The 22,345-nt window shown below is 42.5% G+C and overlaps 2 protein-coding genes and 1 long non-coding RNA gene across 3 annotated transcripts; 2 read left to right on the top strand and 1 right to left on the bottom strand.

Moving 5' to 3' along the window:
* Positions 1-1,112: 1,112 nt before the first annotated feature.
* cip2a (cellular inhibitor of PP2A) lies at positions 1,113-11,513 on the top strand. The gene is made up of 21 exons (XM_069706820.1): positions 1,113-1,496; positions 2,946-3,093; positions 3,802-3,914; positions 4,307-4,401; positions 4,486-4,582; positions 5,267-5,389; positions 5,694-5,839; positions 6,068-6,143; positions 6,815-7,054; positions 7,419-7,581; positions 7,658-7,805; positions 7,954-8,053; positions 8,142-8,260; positions 8,350-8,530; positions 9,311-9,385; positions 9,530-9,640; positions 9,912-10,108; positions 10,381-10,471; positions 10,613-10,727; positions 10,997-11,136; positions 11,210-11,513. Exons 1-21 carry the CDS (start codon positions 1,395-1,397, stop codon positions 11,354-11,356), a joined length of 2,727 nt encoding a protein of 908 aa, XP_069562921.1. The 5' UTR covers positions 1,113-1,394; the 3' UTR covers positions 11,357-11,513.
* A 741-nt stretch (positions 11,514-12,254) lies between these two features.
* On the top strand, positions 12,255-18,842 carry chrnd (cholinergic receptor, nicotinic, delta (muscle)). Its single transcript, XM_069706819.1, has 12 exons — positions 12,255-12,354; positions 13,562-13,707; positions 13,791-13,835; positions 13,926-14,035; positions 14,715-14,870; positions 15,315-15,424; positions 15,688-15,888; positions 16,521-16,632; positions 16,893-17,007; positions 17,289-17,499; positions 17,760-17,878; positions 18,430-18,842. Exons 1-12 carry the CDS (start codon positions 12,297-12,299, stop codon positions 18,610-18,612), a joined length of 1,566 nt encoding a protein of 521 aa, XP_069562920.1. The 5' UTR covers positions 12,255-12,296; the 3' UTR covers positions 18,613-18,842.
* Positions 18,843-18,885: 43 nt separating this feature from the next.
* Positions 18,886-20,874, bottom strand: LOC138625716 (uncharacterized). The gene is made up of 2 exons (XR_011311247.1): positions 20,450-20,874; positions 18,886-19,729 (listed from the first exon to the last, which is right to left on the bottom strand). It is a non-coding gene; the product is annotated as an uncharacterized lncRNA (long non-coding RNA).
* Positions 20,875-22,345: the final 1,471 nt, after the last annotated feature.

Genomic DNA, 22,345 nt, shown 5'->3' with positions numbered 1-22,345 from the left:
GTTTAAGATAATAAAATTGTGGAACGCCAGATTTCATAGTCGAAAAGTCTGGTTTGGTCTTTGTTACACTTTGTTGATGATGCTCATGCTGTTATCGGCTAATATCACCTGCAGAAGCAGCTGTTGACGTTTGTTGACCTAATTTTTCCCCCTCTGATTTATCTGAAATTCAAAATGCCAAAAGCATCATAAAATAAATGACAAGAAATTGCAGCACCGTATGTGCTGATATGTTTGACTTCAACATGTCTAAACTTTATCATCCTCTTTTAATGAAATGCTATTTTTAAAAGCTCTATTTTACCCAATTGTGTGATAAAACAATGTATACCAAGTATATACTTCCAATACAGAACAAGAACATAACGTCTAATACGATCCGTACAAGTACACAACAGCCCTAAATGTTTTGTTTCAATGTCAATTCTTCACCACCAACCACAGTTTATCACAACAGGACAGTCTGTGGTGGTGTTTGACTGCTGAATGTTTAAACTGTTGGTGAGCCAAATAAAGTAGGAGAAAATAAAAACATTTTAAAAGAGTTTACAATTAACAATTCGAAAAAACATAATAAAGACACACAACTTTCCCAATCAGAGAAAAAATAAATATCAAAAACTTGCTTGGCATTTAATTTCATATATTTAATTTAATGTATATATTCTTATATCTTATTAGTTTATTTTATTGAATTTTATTCTATTATGTCTTATTTTTATTTTATTCCTTTATTTGATTTGATTTGAATTTCATTTAATGTCATTTGTTTAAATTCAGCTCCAGCCGCTGGCTCTTGCCGCGCCCCCTCACGTTACGTCTTTCTCCGTGATCTCGCCCTAAGACACGTAATAGGGGTGCTGTGATTTTAATTACCTTCAAATTATTAAGAAAATACTAAATTAAAGTGTTACTAGTGGTAAATTAAAACTTCACACATGATTATTAATTAAAATCTTTTGTTTTATTTACACATTGATCAATATTCGCTTTTAATGTAGCTTGAATCCGTCCGGCCCCCCCCTTCTCTCCGACGTGGTCCGCTCCTCTCCTGTTCGAAGCTGGAAGCGGGAGGAAGTTGCTGCCGGTTTGTTGTTGATGTTTCTCGGAGAAATAAAACCCGCGTCAGGTAGTCTGAAACAAACAAACACACAAATATGGCATGTTACGTATTTGTTTGAAATACACGAGCTGCAGTTAATATTTGAAGCCGCTTTTTTTTCTTTTCTTTGAATGAGTTCGTTTTTATTTCTGTCGTGTCGCGATGAGCGTCGTTAGCCGGAGCTAGCACCGCCGAGGTTCCAACATGGACGCCGGCTGAAGGCTGACATCGGTGGAGGGCGGTGTTGTTCTCCCCTCGTACAGCCTGACGAGGTGTCGTTTTGTTCCGCAGGATGGACGTGACGACGTGTCTGAAGTCTCTGCTGCTGGCTGTGCGGCAGTACGGAGACAGCCGGACGGCGCACAGCGCAGCGCAGCTCCAAAAACAGGTGGAGGTGAGCTGCGACGGACACCAGCTGTCAGTTGATTCTGTCAATCAATCAATATCACAGAAATATCACCGGAGGGACTCTGATCTGCTTCACGGAGCACAGGTTGGGTTGGAGAGGCAGCAGGGACTCACGAGGGTCAGGGAGGAGGTCTGGAGGGTTCATGGAGACGACTAACATTTGGCAGCTCCGACTTTTAAACGCTAGAAGATAGAAGTAGGACATGTAAAAAGAGCTAAATGAAGTACGCTAAAGTCTAATTAAACAGGACTAATATTCATATATTAATTCATTATTATTAAATATTATATATATATATTTTTTTTTTACTGTTGTTTTATTGCTTTCCTGCACCTATAATGCTGCTGTAGTGAAAACATGTCCCCTTGTGGGATTAATAAAGTATCTATCTATCTATCTATCTATCTATCTATCTATCTATCTATCTATCTATCATCTATCTATCTATCTATCTATCTATCTATCTATCTATCTATGTATCTATGTATCTATTATCTATCTATTATCTATCATCTATCTATCTATTATCTATCTATCTATCTATCTATGTATCTATGTATCTATTATCTATCTATCATCTATCATCTATCTATCTATTATCTATCTATCTATCTATTATCTATCTATCTATCTATCTATCTATCTATCTATCTATCTATCTATCTATCTATCTATCTATCTATCTATCTATCTATCTATCTATCTATCTATCTATCTATCTATCTATCTATCTATCTATCTATCTATCTATCTATCTATTATCTATCTATCTATCTATCTATTATCTATCTATCTATCTATTATCTATCATCTATCTATCTATCTATCTATCTATCTATCTATCTATCTATCTATCTATCTATCTATCTATCTATGTATCTATGTATCTATTATCTATCTATTATCTATCATCTATCATCTATCTATCTATTATCTATCATCTATCTATCTATCTATCTATCTATCTATCTATCTATCTATCTATCTATCTATCTATCTATCTATCTATCTATCTATCTATCTATCTATCTATCTATCTATCTATCTATCTATCTATCTATCTATCTATTATCTATCTATCTATCTATCTATCTATCTATCTATCTATCTATCTATTATCTATCTATCTATCTATCTATCTATCTATCTATCTATCTATCTATCTATCTATCTATCTATCTATCTATCTATCTATCTATCTATCTATCTTAAGAATTATTGCGCAATGCCAGATATAAATAAATGGTAATAATAATAATCTTCACCTTCCTCACAACAAATGCAGCTCAAAGTGCTTTTACTGGAAGAAAAAGATGTGGTGTTTCATATAAAAACATATCAAAATGCATAAGAACAGTGTGTGTGTGTGTGTGTGTGTGTGTGTGTGTGTGTGTGTGTGTGTGTGTGTGTGTGTGTGTGTGTGTGTTTGTGTAGGAGGTTTCGGGCCTCCAGTGTGACCGGCTGCTGTCGTCGGGTCAGGTCCTGCCCACCGAGTGTGTGAGCCGGCTGGTGGAGCTGGCCGGCAGCCCGAACACCGACCTCGCCCTCACGAGCTCCATCATCTCCCTGCTGGCTCAGCTCGGTAGAGAAGCTTCTGTTCACACACACAACGACCGCCGTTATCTCAGTCTGAATCTGTGTGGGTGCATCACATGGAAACAGGAGTCTCTTTTTTTTTTTTTTTTAATCTTTGGAAATTTTCTTGACGTACGCAATAAGTTTTAGATCAGAATCAGCTTTATCGGCCAGGTATGTTTACACATACAAGGAATTTGAATCCGGTTGTAGCTTCTCTCTCAGCAAGAGAGAAACACAGTCAGGAAGAAAAAGGTGCACACAATTAGAAAAAATTACAAATACGTATACAATAAAATAAGACAAGATACAAATATTTTTTTTTAGAAAAAGTAAGTCCAATGAATAAATACACACACACACACACACACACACACACACACACACACACACACACACACACACACACACACACACACACACACACACACACACACACACACACACACACACACACACACATTCAGCTAAGAAAAGTTCTGTAGCGCCTTCTAGAGGGGAGGAGGAGCTGAAACTGAAGGTGTCCAGGATGGGATGGACCTGCAGAGAACATGAACAGGATTCAGACTCTGTAGTCTGCTGCCAGGTTAAAGGTCACGCATCAGATCAGCTGGTAAAGCGTCGTGTGTCCGTGATGCTCATAACGTCGGTTGTTAAAGGAAGTAGAGGAAAAGAAAATCCCAAACCCTGATCTGTGTGTTTTCTTCTCGTTCAGCCTGTGACGACAACAGTCGGGAGATTCTTCACAGCAGCTACAACCTCACCAGCACGCTGGCGTCGGTCGTCCACCGCCACGGCACCGCGCCCGGAGAACCTCTGGTGCTGCAGGTGAGTGTAAAATGTTTTAAATTTGTTTAAAATCAAATATATAAGAATCAGCAACATCTGCGAAGACACGACACACCGAGGGTCCTTCTCTGTTCGTTCCCCTGCCATCAGGACATCCCCGGCCATCCTTTATATATTTATGACACTTATTTATACGTCTATACTTCATGACGTGGTGATGTGTCTTTTCCCTTGTTCGTTGCTGCTGAACTGATGAGTTGGCAACTTAAGTTCGTTGTATCTCTACAATGACAATAAACCACCTTATAACTATACTGTTTGTACAGTTTTGAACCAGTAAACAACTCGGACCTGCACTTGTTGTTTTCAGTACCAGATGTTTTGATGTTCTATTGAGTACCAGATGTTCTGATGTTGTGTTTGTTCTTCAGTGCCTGCAGGTTCTGCAGAAACTGACGTACAACACTCGCGTCCTGCAGTCGAGCGGCTACGTCCACGAGCTCGTAGCGTTTCTCATGACTAACATGTGAGAAGCATTTTCACACGTCGACCCGCACAACGTATGTTGTGGCTACTTGTCAGCTAACTGTCCCCCCTCCCGCCCCCCCAGCCAGTCTCACAGTGACGACATCATCATGCCGTGCCTCGGCCTCATGGCCAATCTGTGCCGGGACAACCACTCAGTGCAGAGCCTCATCAAGTCTCTGGTGAGTGTGTGTGTGTGTGTGTGTGTGTGTGTGTGTGTGTGTGTGTGTGTGTGTGTGTGTGTGTGTGTGTGTGTGTGTGTGTGTGTGTGTGAGAGTCTAAATGTTGATGTAACCTTTCTGATAAATATAGTTTTAAACATTTTGATTCTATTTTAACATCCAAACAAACTTCTTTGAGTCCACTCTTTGAAATAGTTGCAAATTTGTTTTAAATTTAACACTGATATAATTAAAACAAGCAGACGTCTTTTTATTTGATTTTTTTTACTCTAAAACCACGTGCAGTAATAATTCTGTCTTCAAATATGTTTTAATCACACAGACTATTTAGCTATTTACACTATTTACTATTTGGTGTCTCTTATTAGTGTCTCTGTGACTTTTCTGTACACGACGACCTGAGGTTGTTGTTTTTATTGGAGCCCACCAAAGACAATTAATTCAACATCAATAAAGAGGCAGGACCGACCAGCCACAGGGCAGCGGACTGAAAATACACAGTTATTATAACTGGTGTGTGTTTATCCTAAAAAAGCAATTCTTGTCATTTGTTTATGCTAATTTTGACGTGACAACACTGATCTTATAAATTTGATTGATTAACATGTTAAACGGGGACGTGTGTTTAATGTCTCGTCCTTATTCTTGTGACTTTTTTTTATGTGTTTTTGTGTGTTTTCGAAGGACAACGTGAAGCCCTTCTATCGTACTCTCATCAACTTCCTGGCTCACAACAGTCTGACGGTGGTGGTGTTCACGTTGTCCATCCTGGCCAGCCTCACTCTGAACGAGAAGGTTGGTGAGAAGGTAGGTGGGACACCAGTCGGCCTCCATTTAACACAGAAAGAAAAGAAGAAGAAAAGAAAAAAACATGTCACACGCATAGAAGTTGTTTCCTCCTTCGACCTTTGTTGCTTCTCAAGGTCTTAAAAATAAGTCGACACACCCTCTTGGTAAATGTTCATAGTTTTTCTTTGCAAAAAGTTTGTTCCTTTTTCTTGTTTGTTCCTCTTTTCACTTCGGTTTTTAATTTAAAACAACAAACAAAATTCCTCTTTTCATTGATGACTGTCTTCATGTTTGTTTTGTTTTTTTCTTTTTCTCTCATCAGCTCTTTGATGCGAAGAATATCCACCAGACCTTCCAGCTCGTGTTCAACATTGTCGTCAACGGCGACGGCACTCTGACGAGAAAATACTCGGTGGACCTTTTGGTCGACCTGTTGAAGAACCCCAAAATATCAGATTACCTCACGAGGTACGCACGCACACACACACACACACACACACACACACACACACACACACACACACACACACACGCACGCACACACACACACACACACACACACACACACACACACACACACACACACACACACACGCGCGCGCGCACACACACACACACACAGACAGAGTTTGACCTCAGCTGTTGCTTCACTCGTTGAGGTTTTCTTACGCAGTGAAACCACTTTTCCATTCGTAGGTACGAGCACTTCTCAGCATGTGTGTCTCAGGTTTTAGGACTGCTGCAGTCCAAAGACCCCGACTCTGCAGCCAAGGTGAGACGAGACATCTGCACTTTGTTCTGCGTGTGCACACGTCACTAAACACCACACCGGAGCTCCAACTGGGCTGGTAGTCTCTGCCTACACAGTACCACAAATAATATGTCGTGACTTCTGTCCACTGTTTCTCAGTTCATATGAAAACAAACGTCTGACGTTACTATTGGTCGGCTAAATGCAGCATTTCAAACTAAACGCCTTCTAGTGTCCAGCACTAGGTTCTGAACATAGACTGGATGTAAAAGTTGAAGTAGCTTCTGGGTCGGACAAGTGAGGTCGATGCAGAAGTGCCTTGAACTGCACTACCACCGAGGGCCACTAGAGGTCGGATCCTACAAGCCGCCACAGACTCCCATTGAACTTCTGTCATTAAGTACAAAGTCAATTAATTTTTTTCCACGAGTCATCATTTTGTCATTCACTAAAGTCACTCCCTCTGATCAGAAAATAATTCTGTCATTAATAGGCCTTAAAAAATGGTATGTTTAGGGGCATGTCTGTTTGATTGACAGGCCTGTGGTGCAGTCAGGTTTCTGCTATCGGTGGGCGGGGCTTAGTGTCCTCTAGGTTTCCAATCAGAAAACCTTAGATCAACCGATAATTTCTAACATGCAGAAAAGACGGAGAACCACCATGTTCTTCATCTTCGTGCTTTTTCCCGTCAGGTGTTGGAGCTCCTCCTGGCCATGTGCAGCGTCGCAGGTCTGCGCCCGCTACTGTGCGACGTGGTCTTCAGACCGGTGGCACCCAACCTGAGAGTCGCAGGACGCCGGCAGAGGGCGGGGCCGGATGGCGGGCGCAAGGCCGGGTGCGGCCTGACTCTGGTGCAGTGGCTGAGCTCGCCCGTAGAGGGCGCTGAGTCGTGCTCGCTGCAGGTGCTGCAGCTGCTGAACGAGCTGCTGGAGGTACGGTAGGGTGGGGGACGAGGTTTCAGCCCTTTATCGTGTCCTTCCTTCCCTCCATCATGTCCTTTCTTCCCTCCATCATCATGTCCTTCTTTCCCTCCATCATGTCCTTTCTTCCCCCCATCATCATGTCCTTCCTTCCCTCCATCATGTCCTTCCTTCCCCCCATCATCATGTCCTTCCTTCCCTCCATCATGTCCTTCCTTCCCTCCATCGTGTCCTTCCTTCCCTCCATCATGTCCTTCCTTCCCTCCATCATCATGTCCTTCCTTTCCTCCATCATGTCCTTCCTTCCCTCCATCGTGCCCTTCCTTTCCTCCATCATGTCCTTCCTTCCCTCCATCATGTCCTTCTTTCTGTCCAGGAGGTGCTGGGAGCAGAGATGGTGTCTGACTCCACGCTGAGCTTCGTGGAGATGCTGCTTCCTGTCCTGTCCGGTCTCCTGAAGGGCCTCGATCCTGCGCGAGGCGACGTTCACCTGAGGAAACAATGCGACCGCATCTCGCACGTCACCGGCCTGCTGCTGAATATCCTTTCACTCGTCTCCGCCGGTCTCTGCCGTCTCTGACTTCCTGTTCGCTTCGACGCCTTAACTCCTCAAACTCCTGTGCTCCGAGGACGCCACCAGATCTCTGGTGTCCCGCCAGGTCAGCGCCCAGCTCTGCCTCTCGCGGGTCGAGTCCCTCCTCTCCTGTTGCCATAGCAACAGCCAGCTCAACTGCCTGCCTTTGGGCTCCGAGAACGATCTCAGGTGAGCGACTCACGGTCCCAAATCCAGTCCGAGTGACTTCAGAGTCTAAAATGTGTGTTAATCCAACTGTGATGTGTTTTATGATCTCGGTTTCATAAAATAAAAATCACATAAGAAATTCTTAGTTTAATACGTAACCGTGTTTCAGTCAGGTGTGTGCTGAAGCTCTGCTGCAGACGCTGGAGTTGATGAGCAAACTGAGACAGCAGGTGAAGGACATGGAGACCAGCTTCTACCGGATGTTACAGGTAACACCACACTCTTCCTCATCTTCATCGTCCCTCCGCAGCGCTGTGCTCTTCACTCTGTCCTCGTCTCTCCGTCTCCGTCCTCCAGGACCAGAGGATCGTGACTCCGCTCTCTCTGGCCCTCACGTCCCACCACAGGGAGCGTGTGCAGACAGGACTGTCGCTGCTGTTTGAAGCCACGCCCCTCCCAGACTTCCCCTTGGTGGTGTGAGTCGCTCGCTGTCAACACGTTTATGTAGAAAATAATAGATCACAGAAAATCGTTTCATTCCACCTGTCCAATCATGTCTCTGAAGTCTGGGAGAAAGTATCGCCGCCAACAACGCCTACCGTCAGAGGGAGGCCGAGCTGTCCGTCAAGCGCGTCGCAGTGCAGGAAGTCCCGCCTCCTTGGACAAACGGCAGCGTGCTGGACTCGTCCGCTGGTTCCAGCAGGAACGTCTGCAGCCTGGTGGAGAAGATTCAGACTGGATTAGAGGTGCAGTGTGTGTGTGTGTGTGTGTGTGTGTGTGTGTGTGTGTGTGTGTGTGTGTGTGTGTGTGTGTGTGTGTGTGTGTGTGTGTGTGTGTCATTGATACGGGAAAGTAATTAATCATAAACTGAGACAGGAGCTTCGTTTTAAGAGATTTTCAAACAGTGAATGTTTGCAGGATCTTTGTAATTAATTATTTTACATTGTTCCAGTTATACTCATCCTTTAAAGGCCCATATTTAAAAAAAAAAAAATAACAGAAAGGAATGAAGATACAGAGCATAGTCACGGTTTGGGATTTAAATGTGTCTGTACATCATGAAACATGCACATTTATCTTATGCAGCTTTTATTTTGAAATGTTTACAGAACCACTATTTATTTTTTACATCTAAAGCTTAATTCGATTGAAGTTAAGAAAATGATTCTAGTGTTTTATTTTGTATTAAAGTATTTTAGCTTTTATTCTTACGCGTCAGCGTATTCTGTAATTAACAGTGTAGCCTGGAGATGTGATAAACCTGATAAAGTGCTAAGAAAATTAAAACCATTTAATCTCTGCAGGGATCTAAAAGAGAGTTCAGATAAATGTGTTGACGTGGAAAGAAAAACGGTGTGAACAGCTCAACACTGTTATTAATGTCACAGGTTCCAAACACACTTCGCTTTGTTTTACGACGTTAAAAGACAAAAAGCTCGGGAACATCTGGTTCATGAAGGAGTGGTTGCGTTCACTGTTTTTAGTGTTTTCAGTTTTATTTGTTGATGTGTGTTTGTTGTTTGCAGCTGCAGGAGCCGGTCAGAGACTCACACGTGTCGGAGATCATCGACGTTTATGAACAGAAGCTGTCTGCGTTCGCGGTGAGTACGTTTATCCAACAATGAAAACATTTTGTTTTGACAGGATTTCAGCATTTAAGACGCTGTAACTGATGAGTTGTTGTCGGTGGTCGAGTTGTGATGAGTTCTTCTGAAGAGTTGTGTTTCTCCGTGTCTCCCCGTCAGTCGAAGGAAAGCCGTCTGCAGGACCTGCTGGAGGCCAAAGCTCTGGCTCTCTCTCAGGCCGACCGCCTCATCGCTCAGTATCGCTTCCAGAGAGCTCAGGCCGAGGCCGAGGTAACACACACCTGTCACAGAGTTTCACAAAGAGCTGCATGAATGTGGTCAAAATATTCTTTTCATATGGATTTACTAAACACCAGCTTAACATCAGACTGCAGGAGCATGCATCCTTTATGACATTAAACTATGGAATTAACTTTCTCATGATGGAACATGAGGCTGAATGTGAAGTAGATCAGTAAAGAGAGAAGAGGTGATTTCTATTAACAGTCTCAGATGTAATTGTTGTTGAAATATATTATAAAAATGTATTTTCCGCCTGCAGGCTCGTAAGCTGGGCTGCCTGTTGAAGGACGCCGAGCGGCGGCGGGAGGATCTGCAGGCCGCGCTGAGCGGCCAGGTCCTGGAGGTGGAGCGCTCCAAGGCCGACATGGAGGAGCTGCTGCAGCACAACACCCGGCTGCAGAGGGACTCCGAGGAGCACCAGGCCCTCAAAGGAGCCTACAACACCCTGCTCAACAGGTCAGAGGCAGACATCCAGGATTCACACTCGTAATAGACACGTTACAGGGGGCTGGAGTCCATCCCAGCTCACAGGGTCACAGCCTCCCCTCCACACGTGGGCAGGGTTTTTAATTTACAGTATTTTCAGGTGTGTAACAGGTTTATTTATATATTTAACAGGTTTATTTATATATTTTCAGGTGTGTAACAGATTTATTTATATATTTTCAGGCGTGTAACAGGTTTATTTATATATTTTCGGGTGTGTAACAGGTTCTTCTCCTGTGCAGGTTTAACGAGGCCGATCGGCTGCTGAAGGAGCTGCAGGTGGCTCACATCTGTCTCTCCAAGCAGAACGACACTCTGAGGAAAAACCACGAGGCACACACACACACACACACACACACACACACACACACACACACACACACACACACACACACACACAGTTTCAGACTTCTATTAAACTCCACAGGGTTTTTAAATCCGGCCTGAAATGACCTCTGACCTCTGACGTCTCAGTCGACGACGCTTCTTCTGTGTCTCCTCTTCAGGATGGCGTCGGTGTTGGAGGAGAGAGAAGAAGAGATCCGATCTCTACGTTCAGATGTGCAGAAGAAGAACAGCGACATCGCAGGTCGGTGCGACGTCAGTAAACTCAACACCTGCAGAGAAACGACTCTTTGTTTTGTGGTTTTAATTGTTTTCTGTTGAGACAAAAATGATCTTAATTATCTTTCTTGAATTTCAGAGAAAGTAGATGCACAAAGTTTAATAAATTAAACTCCTAAATGTTTATTTTTGGAAACTGTCTCTTCCTGCTGTGTCTCCTTTACTTCTTTCCTTCTGTGTGTGATGATGTGAATTCGCTGCTTCAGTAACTCCTCTGCGTTGTTTCTGTTGCAGGTCTTCGTGCTGAACTTCGGGCCGAAGAGGAGAAGGTGAAAGAGAGAGACCGGGTGAGGAGAGAGCTGGAGGAGACGGTGGACGTCCTGAGGAAGGAGCTCAACAGAACGGAGCAGGCCAGGAAGGACGCCAGCATCAAGGTGAGCAATCAGGAAGGCAGTCGAAATCATTTATATCTGACGCACCGTGTTCTCAAACACTTCCTGTTTCCAGGCGTCGTCTCTGGAGCTGCAGAAGAGTCAGCTGGAGACGAAGCTGAAGCAGAAGGAGGACGAGCTGAACAAACACTCGTCGATGATCGCCATGATCCACAGCCTCAGCAGCGGCAAGATGAAGAGCGACGTCAACCTGTCGCTCTGAGCGGCGCAGATGAGTGACGAGGGACAAACTAGACTTTTAAAAAACAACAACTTCACTCTGAATGAACTGAAGCATAAATAACTCTCTGATACTTAATGAACACACATCATGAACTTTATTAAACTGAACTGCTATTTTAAAGTATCGTTGAAGTTTCTGTGTCGCGTGAATGTCTGGGTGTCCTCAATGTCTGTGTCTCCTTTTCAAATTAAGAGCTCATCTTTTCAAAGTAAAACGCGCACGACGGCATGTTTGGAGTTGGAAAAGCACAACGAGAACGCCGCTCATCATCATCTGAAGAACGTTTAGTTTTAAAATCTTAATAAAGCCATACAAATTTATAAAAACATGTTTCATTTGAATGTTATGGGTTATTGAGGCCAGACGGACGGGACAAAATGCAAATTTTGTTGTTGTTAATATTAAATTTACACAAAAACTGCAAAAAGTGAACGTTTCCATATGTACTTGCTTTAATACTTTCTATTTCCAAATGTACATATTTACTCAGTTTTAAGTTGAATTCCTTATTAGTTAAAGTTTATCAATGATGCAAAAGTTAATTTGTAAAATCTTTTATTAATAATGTCCAATTAGATATCACTTAATGAGAAGCTTTACTATTTTCACAACACTTTGGTCTACAACTTTAAAAAAAAATTCTCTTGTTAAAAAAACCAACAAACTAAGATTTGATGAGCAGATTTTTTTGGTGGGAGTAAAATAGTGTAGTAAAGATCTTCCTGTGATGTTGTGAGTGAGTGACCCTCTGCTTCCCGAACAGGGTGGAGGCATCTGTTGTCTATTTTCTCCTCTGTGTGTGTGTGTGTGTGTGTGTGTGTGTGTGTGTGTGCAGCTGCTGCCGTCGCTCATTCGTCTGGCAGAAGGTCGGTGGGTGAAAAGGCCTCCCGGACTCGTCTCCTGTCTCAGTCGGTCCGTCATGGAGCCTCAGCGAGCAGCTCCGGCCGCCGTCCTCCTGCTCACTCTGCTCTCATCTGGTGAGTCGCCGGCATTTAATTCAAATTTCACCCGACCACCTTATTTATTCTTGTAAATGTTTTGTTTTAATCTAATTTTGAGCCTGACATGTTAAGGGTCTGATTTAAAAACGAAGGCCTGAACTGACTAGTTGAGCTTTAAAACACTCAATATTTGGTGTTGGTTAAAAAACATCTGATTTATTTGTATTTTCCTGTTAAAACATAAAAGATTTTCTACACTTTTCTGTGTAAAAATATTCATATCTGTGTATAAAAATCCTCTTTTGATCAGTGTAACACAGGACAGTCTTCATGGAAAAGTTTGCAGCAGTTTGTCTTTGAAATTATATAAATTCTGGGACAATTAATCAATTAACTGATGATGTGATTGACAGGAATTTAATTAGCAGCAGTTTTGATAACTGCTTCATCATTTTAAGTACTTTCTTCCAAGCAAATGTAAATATTCAGTAGTTTTTCTCGTCTTCTTTTAATAACGGGACAAAATGATCCGCGTGAATGTGTCAACCTGGACTTAACTCAGTCGCAGCCCCACATTAGACCTTTAAATGAAAAATGTTTGATAGATAAACAAGATAGATGAGCTAATGAAGAAAATAAGTGTATGGAGCCGTTCTCCAATCAGACCCGTGAAAATAAGATAAATGAAATAAAGTGTAAATGTTTGAAGGGGAAACGTCGACCAGGGAGGGAGCAGCTGATATCACTGCAGCACAGCAGGTGTGATGCACTGAAATATGAGCAGTGTGGAGGCATTCACACACACACACACACACACACACACACACACACACACACACACACACACACACACACACACACACACACACACACACACACACACACACACACACTCGATCCTGTTTGTTTTCCTGTGTGTGTGAATGCCAAGGAAAGCTTTGTTAACAGTTTACAAAAAAAAACAGCAAGAAGACGAAGTGACACTCAACTCTACGAGTTTGTGGCTCTTTATAGACTGAATGATAAATTAGTTGGGATTTAAAAGTTCATCCATCGTACAACAGATTATTCTGATCACGCAGGTCACGAAGAAACAACCTGCTGCGTGTTGATGTGAATTTTGAAAGTATGTTTTTGTGCATTTGTGTGTGTGTGTGTGTGTGTGTGTGTGTGTGTGTGTGTGTGTGTGTGTGTGTGTGTGTGTGTGTGTGTGTGTGTGTGTGTGTGTGTGTGTGTGTGTCAGGGTGCTGGTGCAGGAACGAGGAGGAGCGTCTCATCAACTACCTGTTCAAAGAGAAAGGTTACAACAAGGAGCTGCGTCCGGTGGAGAGGCAGCAGGACGCCGTGGACGTCTACCTCGCCCTCACGCTGTCCAACCTCATCTCTCTGGTACATGAACTCCACGAGGAGCATTCATCAAACACGTGATTAAATATTCTGTTTATTTTGTCTTTGCTCGCCTTCTTCTGCAGAAAGAAGTGGATGAGACGCTGCTGACCAACGTGTGGATCGATCACGTACGTAAACACTCTTTTTTTTCACATTTTTATTTTGAAATATTTCAGTCGTGCTTTTTCTTTTCTAACGTCTGCGCTGGTTCGCGACAGGCGTGGATCGACTACCGACTGTCGTGGAACTCGTCGGAGTTCGACGGCATCCAGATGCTCCCCCTCCCGTCCAGCATGGTGTGGCTGCCGGAGATCGTCCTGGAGAACAAGTGAGATACAAGTTTACGTTTTATTATTTGCATGTGTGGAGACAGAAAAACCTTCCAGCCTGTCGTATCGGTCACAAACATGTTCCACTTCTGAGCACAACCACATCTATTATTTGTTTGCAGGTCAAATTGCTTTAATGTTAATTTATTTGGATATAAAACCATAAACTGTGTGGCCCGGAGGATTCATTGGCACAGTTCATTGATCCACCGCAGCGCAGAGCCAGACCCTCTCAAACCCGCTGGATTATTTCAATAATCTGAGCCTGAGCCGACGGGATCGGGTCGAGTCTGACGGTTCAGGTTGTGAATTACAAACTGGAGTGTTCAGACATTTACAAACGTGAAATACATTTTAAAGCGTTAAAATGAGGGAAGACGTCTCAGTGTGTTAAAGAGCTCCTGCTTTCACTCCTCTTTCCTCCCTTTCTTCCTGGTTTGTTTACTTTCCTGTGAGACGACGGCTTGTTTTGATTCATTTCTGTACTTTCAATTCAACAGTTAGAAACAAATTCACACTCATCAGTTTCCACACTTACTTTTCAGTCTGCAAACCTGCTGCAGGTTTTTGTAGTTTCTCTCTCTGATTCGTCCTAATGTTTATCTGTGTTGGTATTTTGTGTGTTTTATATTTATGTTTATGTTTGTGTCCCTGCTTCCTGCTTCCTGCCTCTCCCAGTAACGACGCCCAGTTCCAGGTGGCCTACTACAGTAACGTCCTGGTGGACCCCACCGGTTTCTGCTACTGGCTGCCTCCCGCCATCTTCCGCTCGTCCTGCTCCATCAACGTCAACTACTTCCCCTTCGACTGGCAGAACTGCACGCTCAAATTCACGTAGGACACAAATCAAAACTCAAAAACTATTTGTTTACATGTTTACTTTGTGGCTACAAACTCAGCCGAGCCGCACATTTCAACAGGAACCTGATTTTGACCTTGTTTGGATGATAGAGTTGTAAAAAAATGTTTATATGGTCATGTGATATTCAGAATATTCTCCATCAGACAACAAATCAGAATAATTCATAAAAGTGTGAACGTACTGAGAGAAAATAAGGATTTAGATGTTGATTATTTAATCATAAAGGTGCAAAAATCCTCAAATGCTAATCAACAAATCAGAAGGAAGGTGTAAACACAAAGGAACTGTCAGAAAAAAAGAAAGAAACTACAAATGCAAAAAAATACAAACCTGAGTTTTTTTTTGTTGTTGTTGTTTTTTTAAAGCAAAAACGTATCAAATGAATTTCAAGCTTCATTTCCTGTGTTGCTGTGCAGCTCGCTGACCTACAACGCCAAAGAGATCCGGATGCTGCTGAAGGAGGATAGTGACGAAAACAGCAAGTGGACGGTGGAGTACATCATCATCGACCCTGCTAGCTTCACAGGTAACTGTCATTTAAATAACAGTAAAATGATAATAAAGACCAATGTAATATTAATAACAGTGGAATATCAATATAAATAAAAAGAGACGCAACAAACAAACGCTCACCTCTGCAGACGTTGAGTCTGAAGAAGATCAGTTTTAAAATCCCTCAAAGAGCAGAAACGTCTCCTCAGGTTGTTGATAAATCCCGGCAGCATGCTTCATCCTCTAAACCTCGTCTTCCTTCCGTTCTCCGTCCGTTCTCCGTCTGTTCTCCGACAGAGAACGGCGAGTGGGAGATCATCCACCGACCGGCCAAGAGAAACACCTACAAGCACATTCCCATGGAGAGCAACAAGCACCAGGACATCACCTTCTACCTGGTCATCAAACGCAAGCCTCTCTTCTACATCGTCAACATCATCATCCCCTGCGTGCTCATCTCCTTCCTGGCCTCGCTCGTCTACTACCTGCCCGCCGACAGTCAGTGCACGTTTACCACATTTTATTTGTCGGGTTTGAGGGACAATTAAAAAGTCGTAAACTTTTTATTTATTTGTCTGGAAGCTATTTAGCACGAGCTTATTGTGATGGAGGTTTATGTTTTCAGATTGAATACAGAATTTAATTAACTTTCAACTCACATCATTGCGCAGTTCAGAATGTAGATTTTTATTAAGTTATAATCTGACAAATGTTTCAGTGATAGAAACTTACATTTGAGACGAACAAACTTTCCGTTTAAAGCTGCAAAGGAAGATAAATTTCATTATATTCATCTTTTATTGTTTTCGATTATTATAAAACCTAAAAAAAATAACCACTGGGGAAAAATGCCCCAAAACCCACCCTGACTTTATGTTGAAAAAAACCCAAAATTTTGAATTTCCTGTATTTTAAAACAAAACAACAAACAGAGCCCAGCTGTGTTTACTCGACTCCTAAATGTACTTTCTGCTATTAAAATAATCACCAAACGTTGGTCTAACGTCAGGGAAAACCCTGCTGAAACAGACTTTGGACTTTGTTGGGGTTTTAAAACGAAACGGAAGCAGAATCTTTCATTTATGAGGAGAAACCTGAAAGAGGTTTTTTTTGTTGTCTTTGTTGTTCAGGTGGTGAGAAGATGACTTTGTCCATCTCGGTGCTGCTGGCTCAGTCGGTCTTCCTGCTGCTGATCTCTCAGAGGCTGCCGGAGACTTCAATGTCCGTTCCCCTTATTGTCAAGTACGTCTCTCTCTCTCTCTCTCTCTCTCTCTCTCACTCACTCACTCACACACACACACACACACACACACACACACACACACACACACACACACACACACACACACACACACACACACACACACACACACACACACACACACACACTGATTTTAGTGTTACAATCAGGTAAGAATGAGGGCTGAAGTTTTAGTTGTTATGGTTACGGTTCGGGAACAGGGCTGGAGAAAGCTTTATGTGTGTGTGTGTGTGTGTCTCAGGTATCTGATGTTCAACATGGTGCTGGTTACGGTCGTGGTGTTGAACTGCGTGGTCGTCCTGAACCTTCACTTCAGGACGCCGAGCACGCACGTCATGTCTGAGTGGACCAAGCAGGTAAAACACGCACAGAACACGTGTCGCAGAATTGTACAAATGTCGAGTAAAAACGTCCCCGGAGAGATAAAGAACTGAAATCTAAAGTCAGGGTTTGTCTTATATGTGGTTTTATGCCTCGATCTTGTATGAAAACACAACTTGTGTACTGTTGCCATGGAAATTGTTCATTTTTATTTCCATTATTAGCTTTAAAAACTTCGTCTTAGAATTCGTATCGTGTCCGTCAACAGAAAAAAAGCAAGCAAGCTATTAATCATCAGCAACTGAACTCTGTCCAGTTTTTCCTTGAGCGTCTTCCCCGGATCCTGCGCATGTCCCACCCTACGGAGGCGGAGCCGCAATGGGATGGAGCGTTGCCGCGGCGATCCAGCTCGGTGGGCTACATGGCCTCGGCGGAGGAGTACTACAGCGTGAAGTCCCGCAGCGAGCTGATGTTCGAGAAGCAGTCGGAGAGACACGGGCTGGCGGCGCGAACAACGCATGCTGCCGGTACGTCAAAACTGATGCCAATGCAGAAGTGGCTTAAAGTGCAATACCACTGTGGGCCACTAGGGGCTGGCTTCAAAAAACCTCCAATAGACTCACATTGAAAAGAGCATCAAGATCCAAAGCCAATCAATGTTTTCCACACATCATTATGTCATGAGATAAATTAACTCCTTCTGATCTGGTGGTTTAAAACAAATATCTGAACGTTTACAAGATGCTAACTTGTGTTTGTGTTTGTGTTTGTGTTTGTGTTTGTGTAGTGGTGAAGCCGCAGGACGAAGGAGGTGTGACCGATCAGCTGTACGCAGAGATCAAGCCGGCTGTGGACGGAGCGAACTACATCATCAAACACATGCGCAACAAGAACGACTACAACGAGGTGAGAAATCAACAGGAGGCCAACATGTGCCTGTTTAAAAAAAACATCACCAGAAGAAGTTGTTGTCGTCTCTTCTACAGCCTCGTTTAAAAAACAAAAAACAAAGTTGGGAAACTGTAACGTAAATAAAAACAGAATCCTATGATTTGCAAATCATGTAAACCCATATTTAATTGAAAGATCGTGCAGCCAAATAGTGCAACAATTTATGGATTCATGTTTCTGAACGTAAAATAGCAAAGAATTTTGTGGATTTCATCATCAGTGGTTCATAATATCATAAAAAGATGAGGACAATCTGGAGAAATCTCTGTACGCATGGGACAGGGCTGATCTTTGGGCCCACAGGCGGCACTCGCGTTAAAAACAGACACCATTCTGTAGTGGAAATCACTGCATGGGCTCAGGAACACTTCGGAAAAGGGTCCTCTGGTCTGACGGACACAAATTTGAAAACTTTATCATAAACACGAGCGTTTGCAGGTCTCTGGTATTGGACTGCATTATAAACACAACCCCCCCCCCCACCCCCCACCCCAATGTCTTCGCAGGAGAAAGATAACTGGAGCGGCATCGCTCGCACGGTGGACCGTCTCTGCCTCTTCCTGGTTACCCCGGTGATGACCTTCGGCACCATCATCATCTTCCTGATGGGAATCTGCAACCACCCTCCACACCTGCCCTTCAAGGGAGACCCACACAACTACACAGAAGACAACCCACGCCTGCTGTAACAGACACACACACACACACACACACACACACACACACACACACACACACACACACACACACACACACACGGTCGTGTTACTGTCGACTTCAGTTTCTTTCTTTCTGCTTTATTCTTTCTATTCGATGGTGTTTCCAGGTGGGTTTTCTTACCTTGAGGTGAACGTCTGCATCAGTATATCTTTTACTTTCATTTTATTTGTGCGGTTTGAATAAACTTTTACGTCTTTGATTTTATTTTTGTTTCTACTTCTTAACAGACGATCCACACTTCATACTAAAAATCTCAACTTTTATTCTTCGTGACGAAGACACATAAAAACACGCTCACAGTTTAAAATGACTTCGTTCAACCTTCAATTTGTTCACATAAGTCACTGAAAGGTCCATCAAGTGTTTAAAGTCTGAATCACAGTAATGAAGTTACATTTTGTTTATGCATCCTTTTAAAAGACAAAATCTTTCTCTTCTAAATGAAAAACAAACCCTTATTTAATTCAATATATTTTGCAGATTATGGTTAAATTGTTCAGGAGAAAGTCTCAATAGCTGCACAGATTCTTTTACTTTACGTTTTAAAGCCCTTCACACTCACACGGGCGCTCTGGCTGATTGTGAAAGTGAAGCCTTTAAAGCGACTATAAAATGTAGAAAATAATAACAAAAGGGGGGGGGGAAACTGAATTAAAAATACAGAAAACATGGAAAAAAAAAATGCTGCACTTTTTAAAAGCTGCACTTGTGAATCTTCAGACAATGAATCAGGAACAAAATGCAAAATAAACGTGCTGTTATAAAGAGTCAACACACGTGTGGTCGAGATGAAGAGCTGAAGTTATAATAACATGCTGTAATTCATATTTTTCTATTTCACAACCTTGTTGGTGCTCGCCTGTCGTCCTGTCGTCCACCTCTGACAGTTGTTAAAGGGGATCAATTTACATTTCTGTTATATCCTCATTTAGTTGAGTTTACTGCTATTAAATGTTGAAACTACAACATACACACTCTAGAAAACCATCAGGGGAAAATATATTGTGGTTCAAACTGTGCTGCAGTGCATTGTTATACAAAAGGGTTATTCACCGTCAGAGTTCACCTCCGTTAGATCTTCATGTTCTTCACAAATGATGTGGGACCATAAAACAACATTATTAATAATAAAACACAGAAGAAAGGAATTAAAAAGTGAAGGTGGAACATCTTTTTACCTTTAAAATACAGGAACAGGACGACTGTTACTAGAACTGCTCCAATCAAAATATCTCCACCTACTCCACCTATTTTATTTGTTGCTTCAGTTAGTCTAACTAGTCTAGTCTAATGCATCATGTGGACAAAGAGACTAACTACCTCCTTGTTGTTTTAGTTACTTCTCTATTCTGACTTCCTGCAGCCAATAAATAACCCGACTGTTTAACTCTGCATTTCTCCATCAGAGGTTTATTTCATCTTTAGTATTCGTTGCTACTTTGAAATTACAGAGAAAAATGATCAACGTGACTTGATAGAAAATTATTTCTACATCCTGACAGATGAGCTCAACCTGCTGCAGAGCAAATGATCTGCTTTCAGATTATAAACTGAATTTATAGGCCGATATTGAGTAGTGTTAAACCTTTAGTTCATTTAAAATCTTCTTTCTGTTCAATAAGTTACTTGAATCTACAGTAAAATATTTAACTTACTGTTTCTGAAGTCGTTTCTTTCACTTTTAAAAACCTGAAAGCTGCTCTGTTGAAATATTCTCTGTTGAAATATTCTCTGTTGAAATATTCTCTGCCCCTCAAGTTCCTGCCTGGCTGTCCTCTCCTCTGAGTGTTTGTTAAATGTACTCACCCTTAGTCAGCAGTGGGGGGGGCTTCGTCAGCAGTGGTTGGTGCTCTGTCAGCAGTGGGTGGGGTATCCGTCAGCAGTGGGAGGGGCTCCGTCAGCGGGGGGTTGAAGAGGAATAACTTCTGGGTTCCTGCAAACAATAAAAAGGTATAACAGTAAACAAATATTTAGATAATCTAAGAGAAATTTAAAAAAAAAAAGTGTTTTCCAAATGTACTCTCCGTCAGTGATAAGTGGGTGGGGCTCTGTCAGCAGTGGGTGGGGCTCTGTCAGCAGTAGGTGGGGTATCAGTCAGCAGTGGGAGGGGCTCTGTCAGCAGTGGTTGGTGCTCTGTCAGCAGTGGGTGGGGTATCAGTCAGCAGTGGGAGGGGCTCCGTCAGCAGTGGGGGGGCTCCGTCAGCAGTGGGAGGGGCTCCGTCAGCAGTGGGAGGGGGGGGAAAGCAAATAGCAGTAATCTAAGAGAAATTTCAGCAGTAGGAGGGGCTCCGTCAGCAGTGGGAGGGGCTCCGTCAGCAGTAGGAGGGGCTCCGTCAGCAGTGGGAGGGGCTCCGTCAGCAGTGGGTTGAAGAGGAATAACTTCTTCTGGGTTCCTGCAAACAATAAAAAGATAAAACAGAAAACAAATATTTAGATAATCTAAGAGAAACTTAAAAAAAAAAAAAAAAAAAAATTAAATTGTGAAGTAAAAGAAGAAATTGAGGAAAAATGTTGTTAAAAATTGAACTAATGAAACATTTTCTGATTATTATTATTACAGGTTTAATTAAACAGGAAATCATCAGTAAATCCACTGTAGGTATAATTTAGGCCGACTGCTCCTTTTACTTCAGGAGTTCTGTTTTTATTCAACTTTTTACTTCAACTGTTACAAACAGACTTCAGCATCACAAACAAATACAATTCAAATACATTCAAACAGTCCTTCGTGTCACAAGCTGTCGAGAAAGCTGGTGATGAAGCACAAAGTGAGAGAAGTCGTGCGTAGAGACGAGGTTGGGAACAAACACAGGACTTTAACGCAGGAAACCAGAGTGAGAGTCCACGATAAAGAAAAAGATCAACGTGGATCCAAACCATGACGCTTTCCTGTCACTAATCATGTCGTCTTTGGTGCAGAAATGTAAAGATTTAACGCCCTGGCAACGATTTCAAGCCCGATTTCAGCTGAGAAGAAAGACTTGATTGATTTTTATTCATGAAACTACAACAAACAAACTCTGGTTCTATAATTTACTTTAACATCTTCATTTATATTCTGTAGTTCAAACAGTGCAGCAGTGCATTTTAATATAAGATGTTACTCACGGTGTGTTTTCATCTCTGCTGCATCTTTGACCTGAGAACATAAAACTTTATTAATACAAAAAACACAGAAGAAAGGAATTAAAAAGTGAAGGTGGAACATCTTTTTACCTTTTTTAAAATACAGCAACAGGACGACTGCTGCTGCTGCTGCTAGTAGAACAACAATGGTTCCAACTACTCCACCTATGATGCCTCCAACACTGGTTGGATGATCTGAAATAGAAAAAGAGTGAGTTAACTGTAGAGTCCCTGAATGCCTCATGATGTTGATTGAGATGTTTGCAGGTCTTACAGGTATCACAGATAACAGACAGGTTCTTGCAGACCTTCCCTCACCTGCACTGATCCTCAGATCGGTGTTCTTTGTCAGCGTCTCTTCAGCATCACTGAGTTCACACGTGTATTTTCCCTCCTGACCTGAAGATAATTTCTGCAGTGTGAGGCTGCCGGAGTCCGACACACTCTTCACATGCTGCCTCCACTCCTCTGAGACTGTGTAGTCCACGTTAGAACTGGATTTATTCAGGATGGTCTGATGGTGGTTGAATTTCCAAACGAGGCTGAAGCTCCATAGTGAAGGATTTGAAGCAGAGC

This window comes from Brachyistius frenatus, unplaced genomic scaffold, assembly GCF_029030835.1.
Source record: "Brachyistius frenatus isolate BFR_SWC_R1_liver_20210118 unplaced genomic scaffold, ASM2903083v1 Contig_65, whole genome shotgun sequence".
NCBI classification, from domain to species: domain Eukaryota; kingdom Metazoa; phylum Chordata; class Actinopteri; family Embiotocidae; genus Brachyistius; species Brachyistius frenatus.
The sequence above is the reverse complement of the archived record's forward strand: the minus strand, read 5'-3'. Positions and strand labels throughout refer to the sequence as shown.

What these genes read in the sequence shown, in the direction of transcription:
- chrnd (XM_069706819.1), top strand. Translation starts at nt 12,297, where the DNA reads ATGGAGCCTCAGCGAGCAGCTCCGGCCGCCGTCCTCCTGCTCACTCTG. An exon ending in AACTGCACGCTCAAATTCAC is followed by an intron (nt 14,871 to 15,314) that starts GTAGGACACAAA and finishes GTTGCTGTGCAG; the next exon opens with CTCGCTGACCTACAACGCCA. An exon ending in CTACTACCTGCCCGCCGACA is followed by an intron (nt 15,889 to 16,520) that starts GTCAGTGCACGT and finishes TTTGTTGTTCAG; the next exon opens with GTGGTGAGAAGATGACTTTG.
- cip2a (XM_069706820.1), top strand. Translation starts at nt 1,395, where the DNA reads ATGGACGTGACGACGTGTCTGAAGTCTCTGCTGCTGGCTGTGCGGCAG. An exon ending in ATATCAGATTACCTCACGAG is followed by an intron (nt 5,840 to 6,067) that starts GTACGCACGCAC and finishes TTCCATTCGTAG; the next exon opens with GTACGAGCACTTCTCAGCAT. An exon ending in CTCTGAGGAAAAACCACGAG is followed by an intron (nt 10,472 to 10,612) that starts GCACACACACAC and finishes CTGACGTCTCAG; the next exon opens with TCGACGACGCTTCTTCTGTG.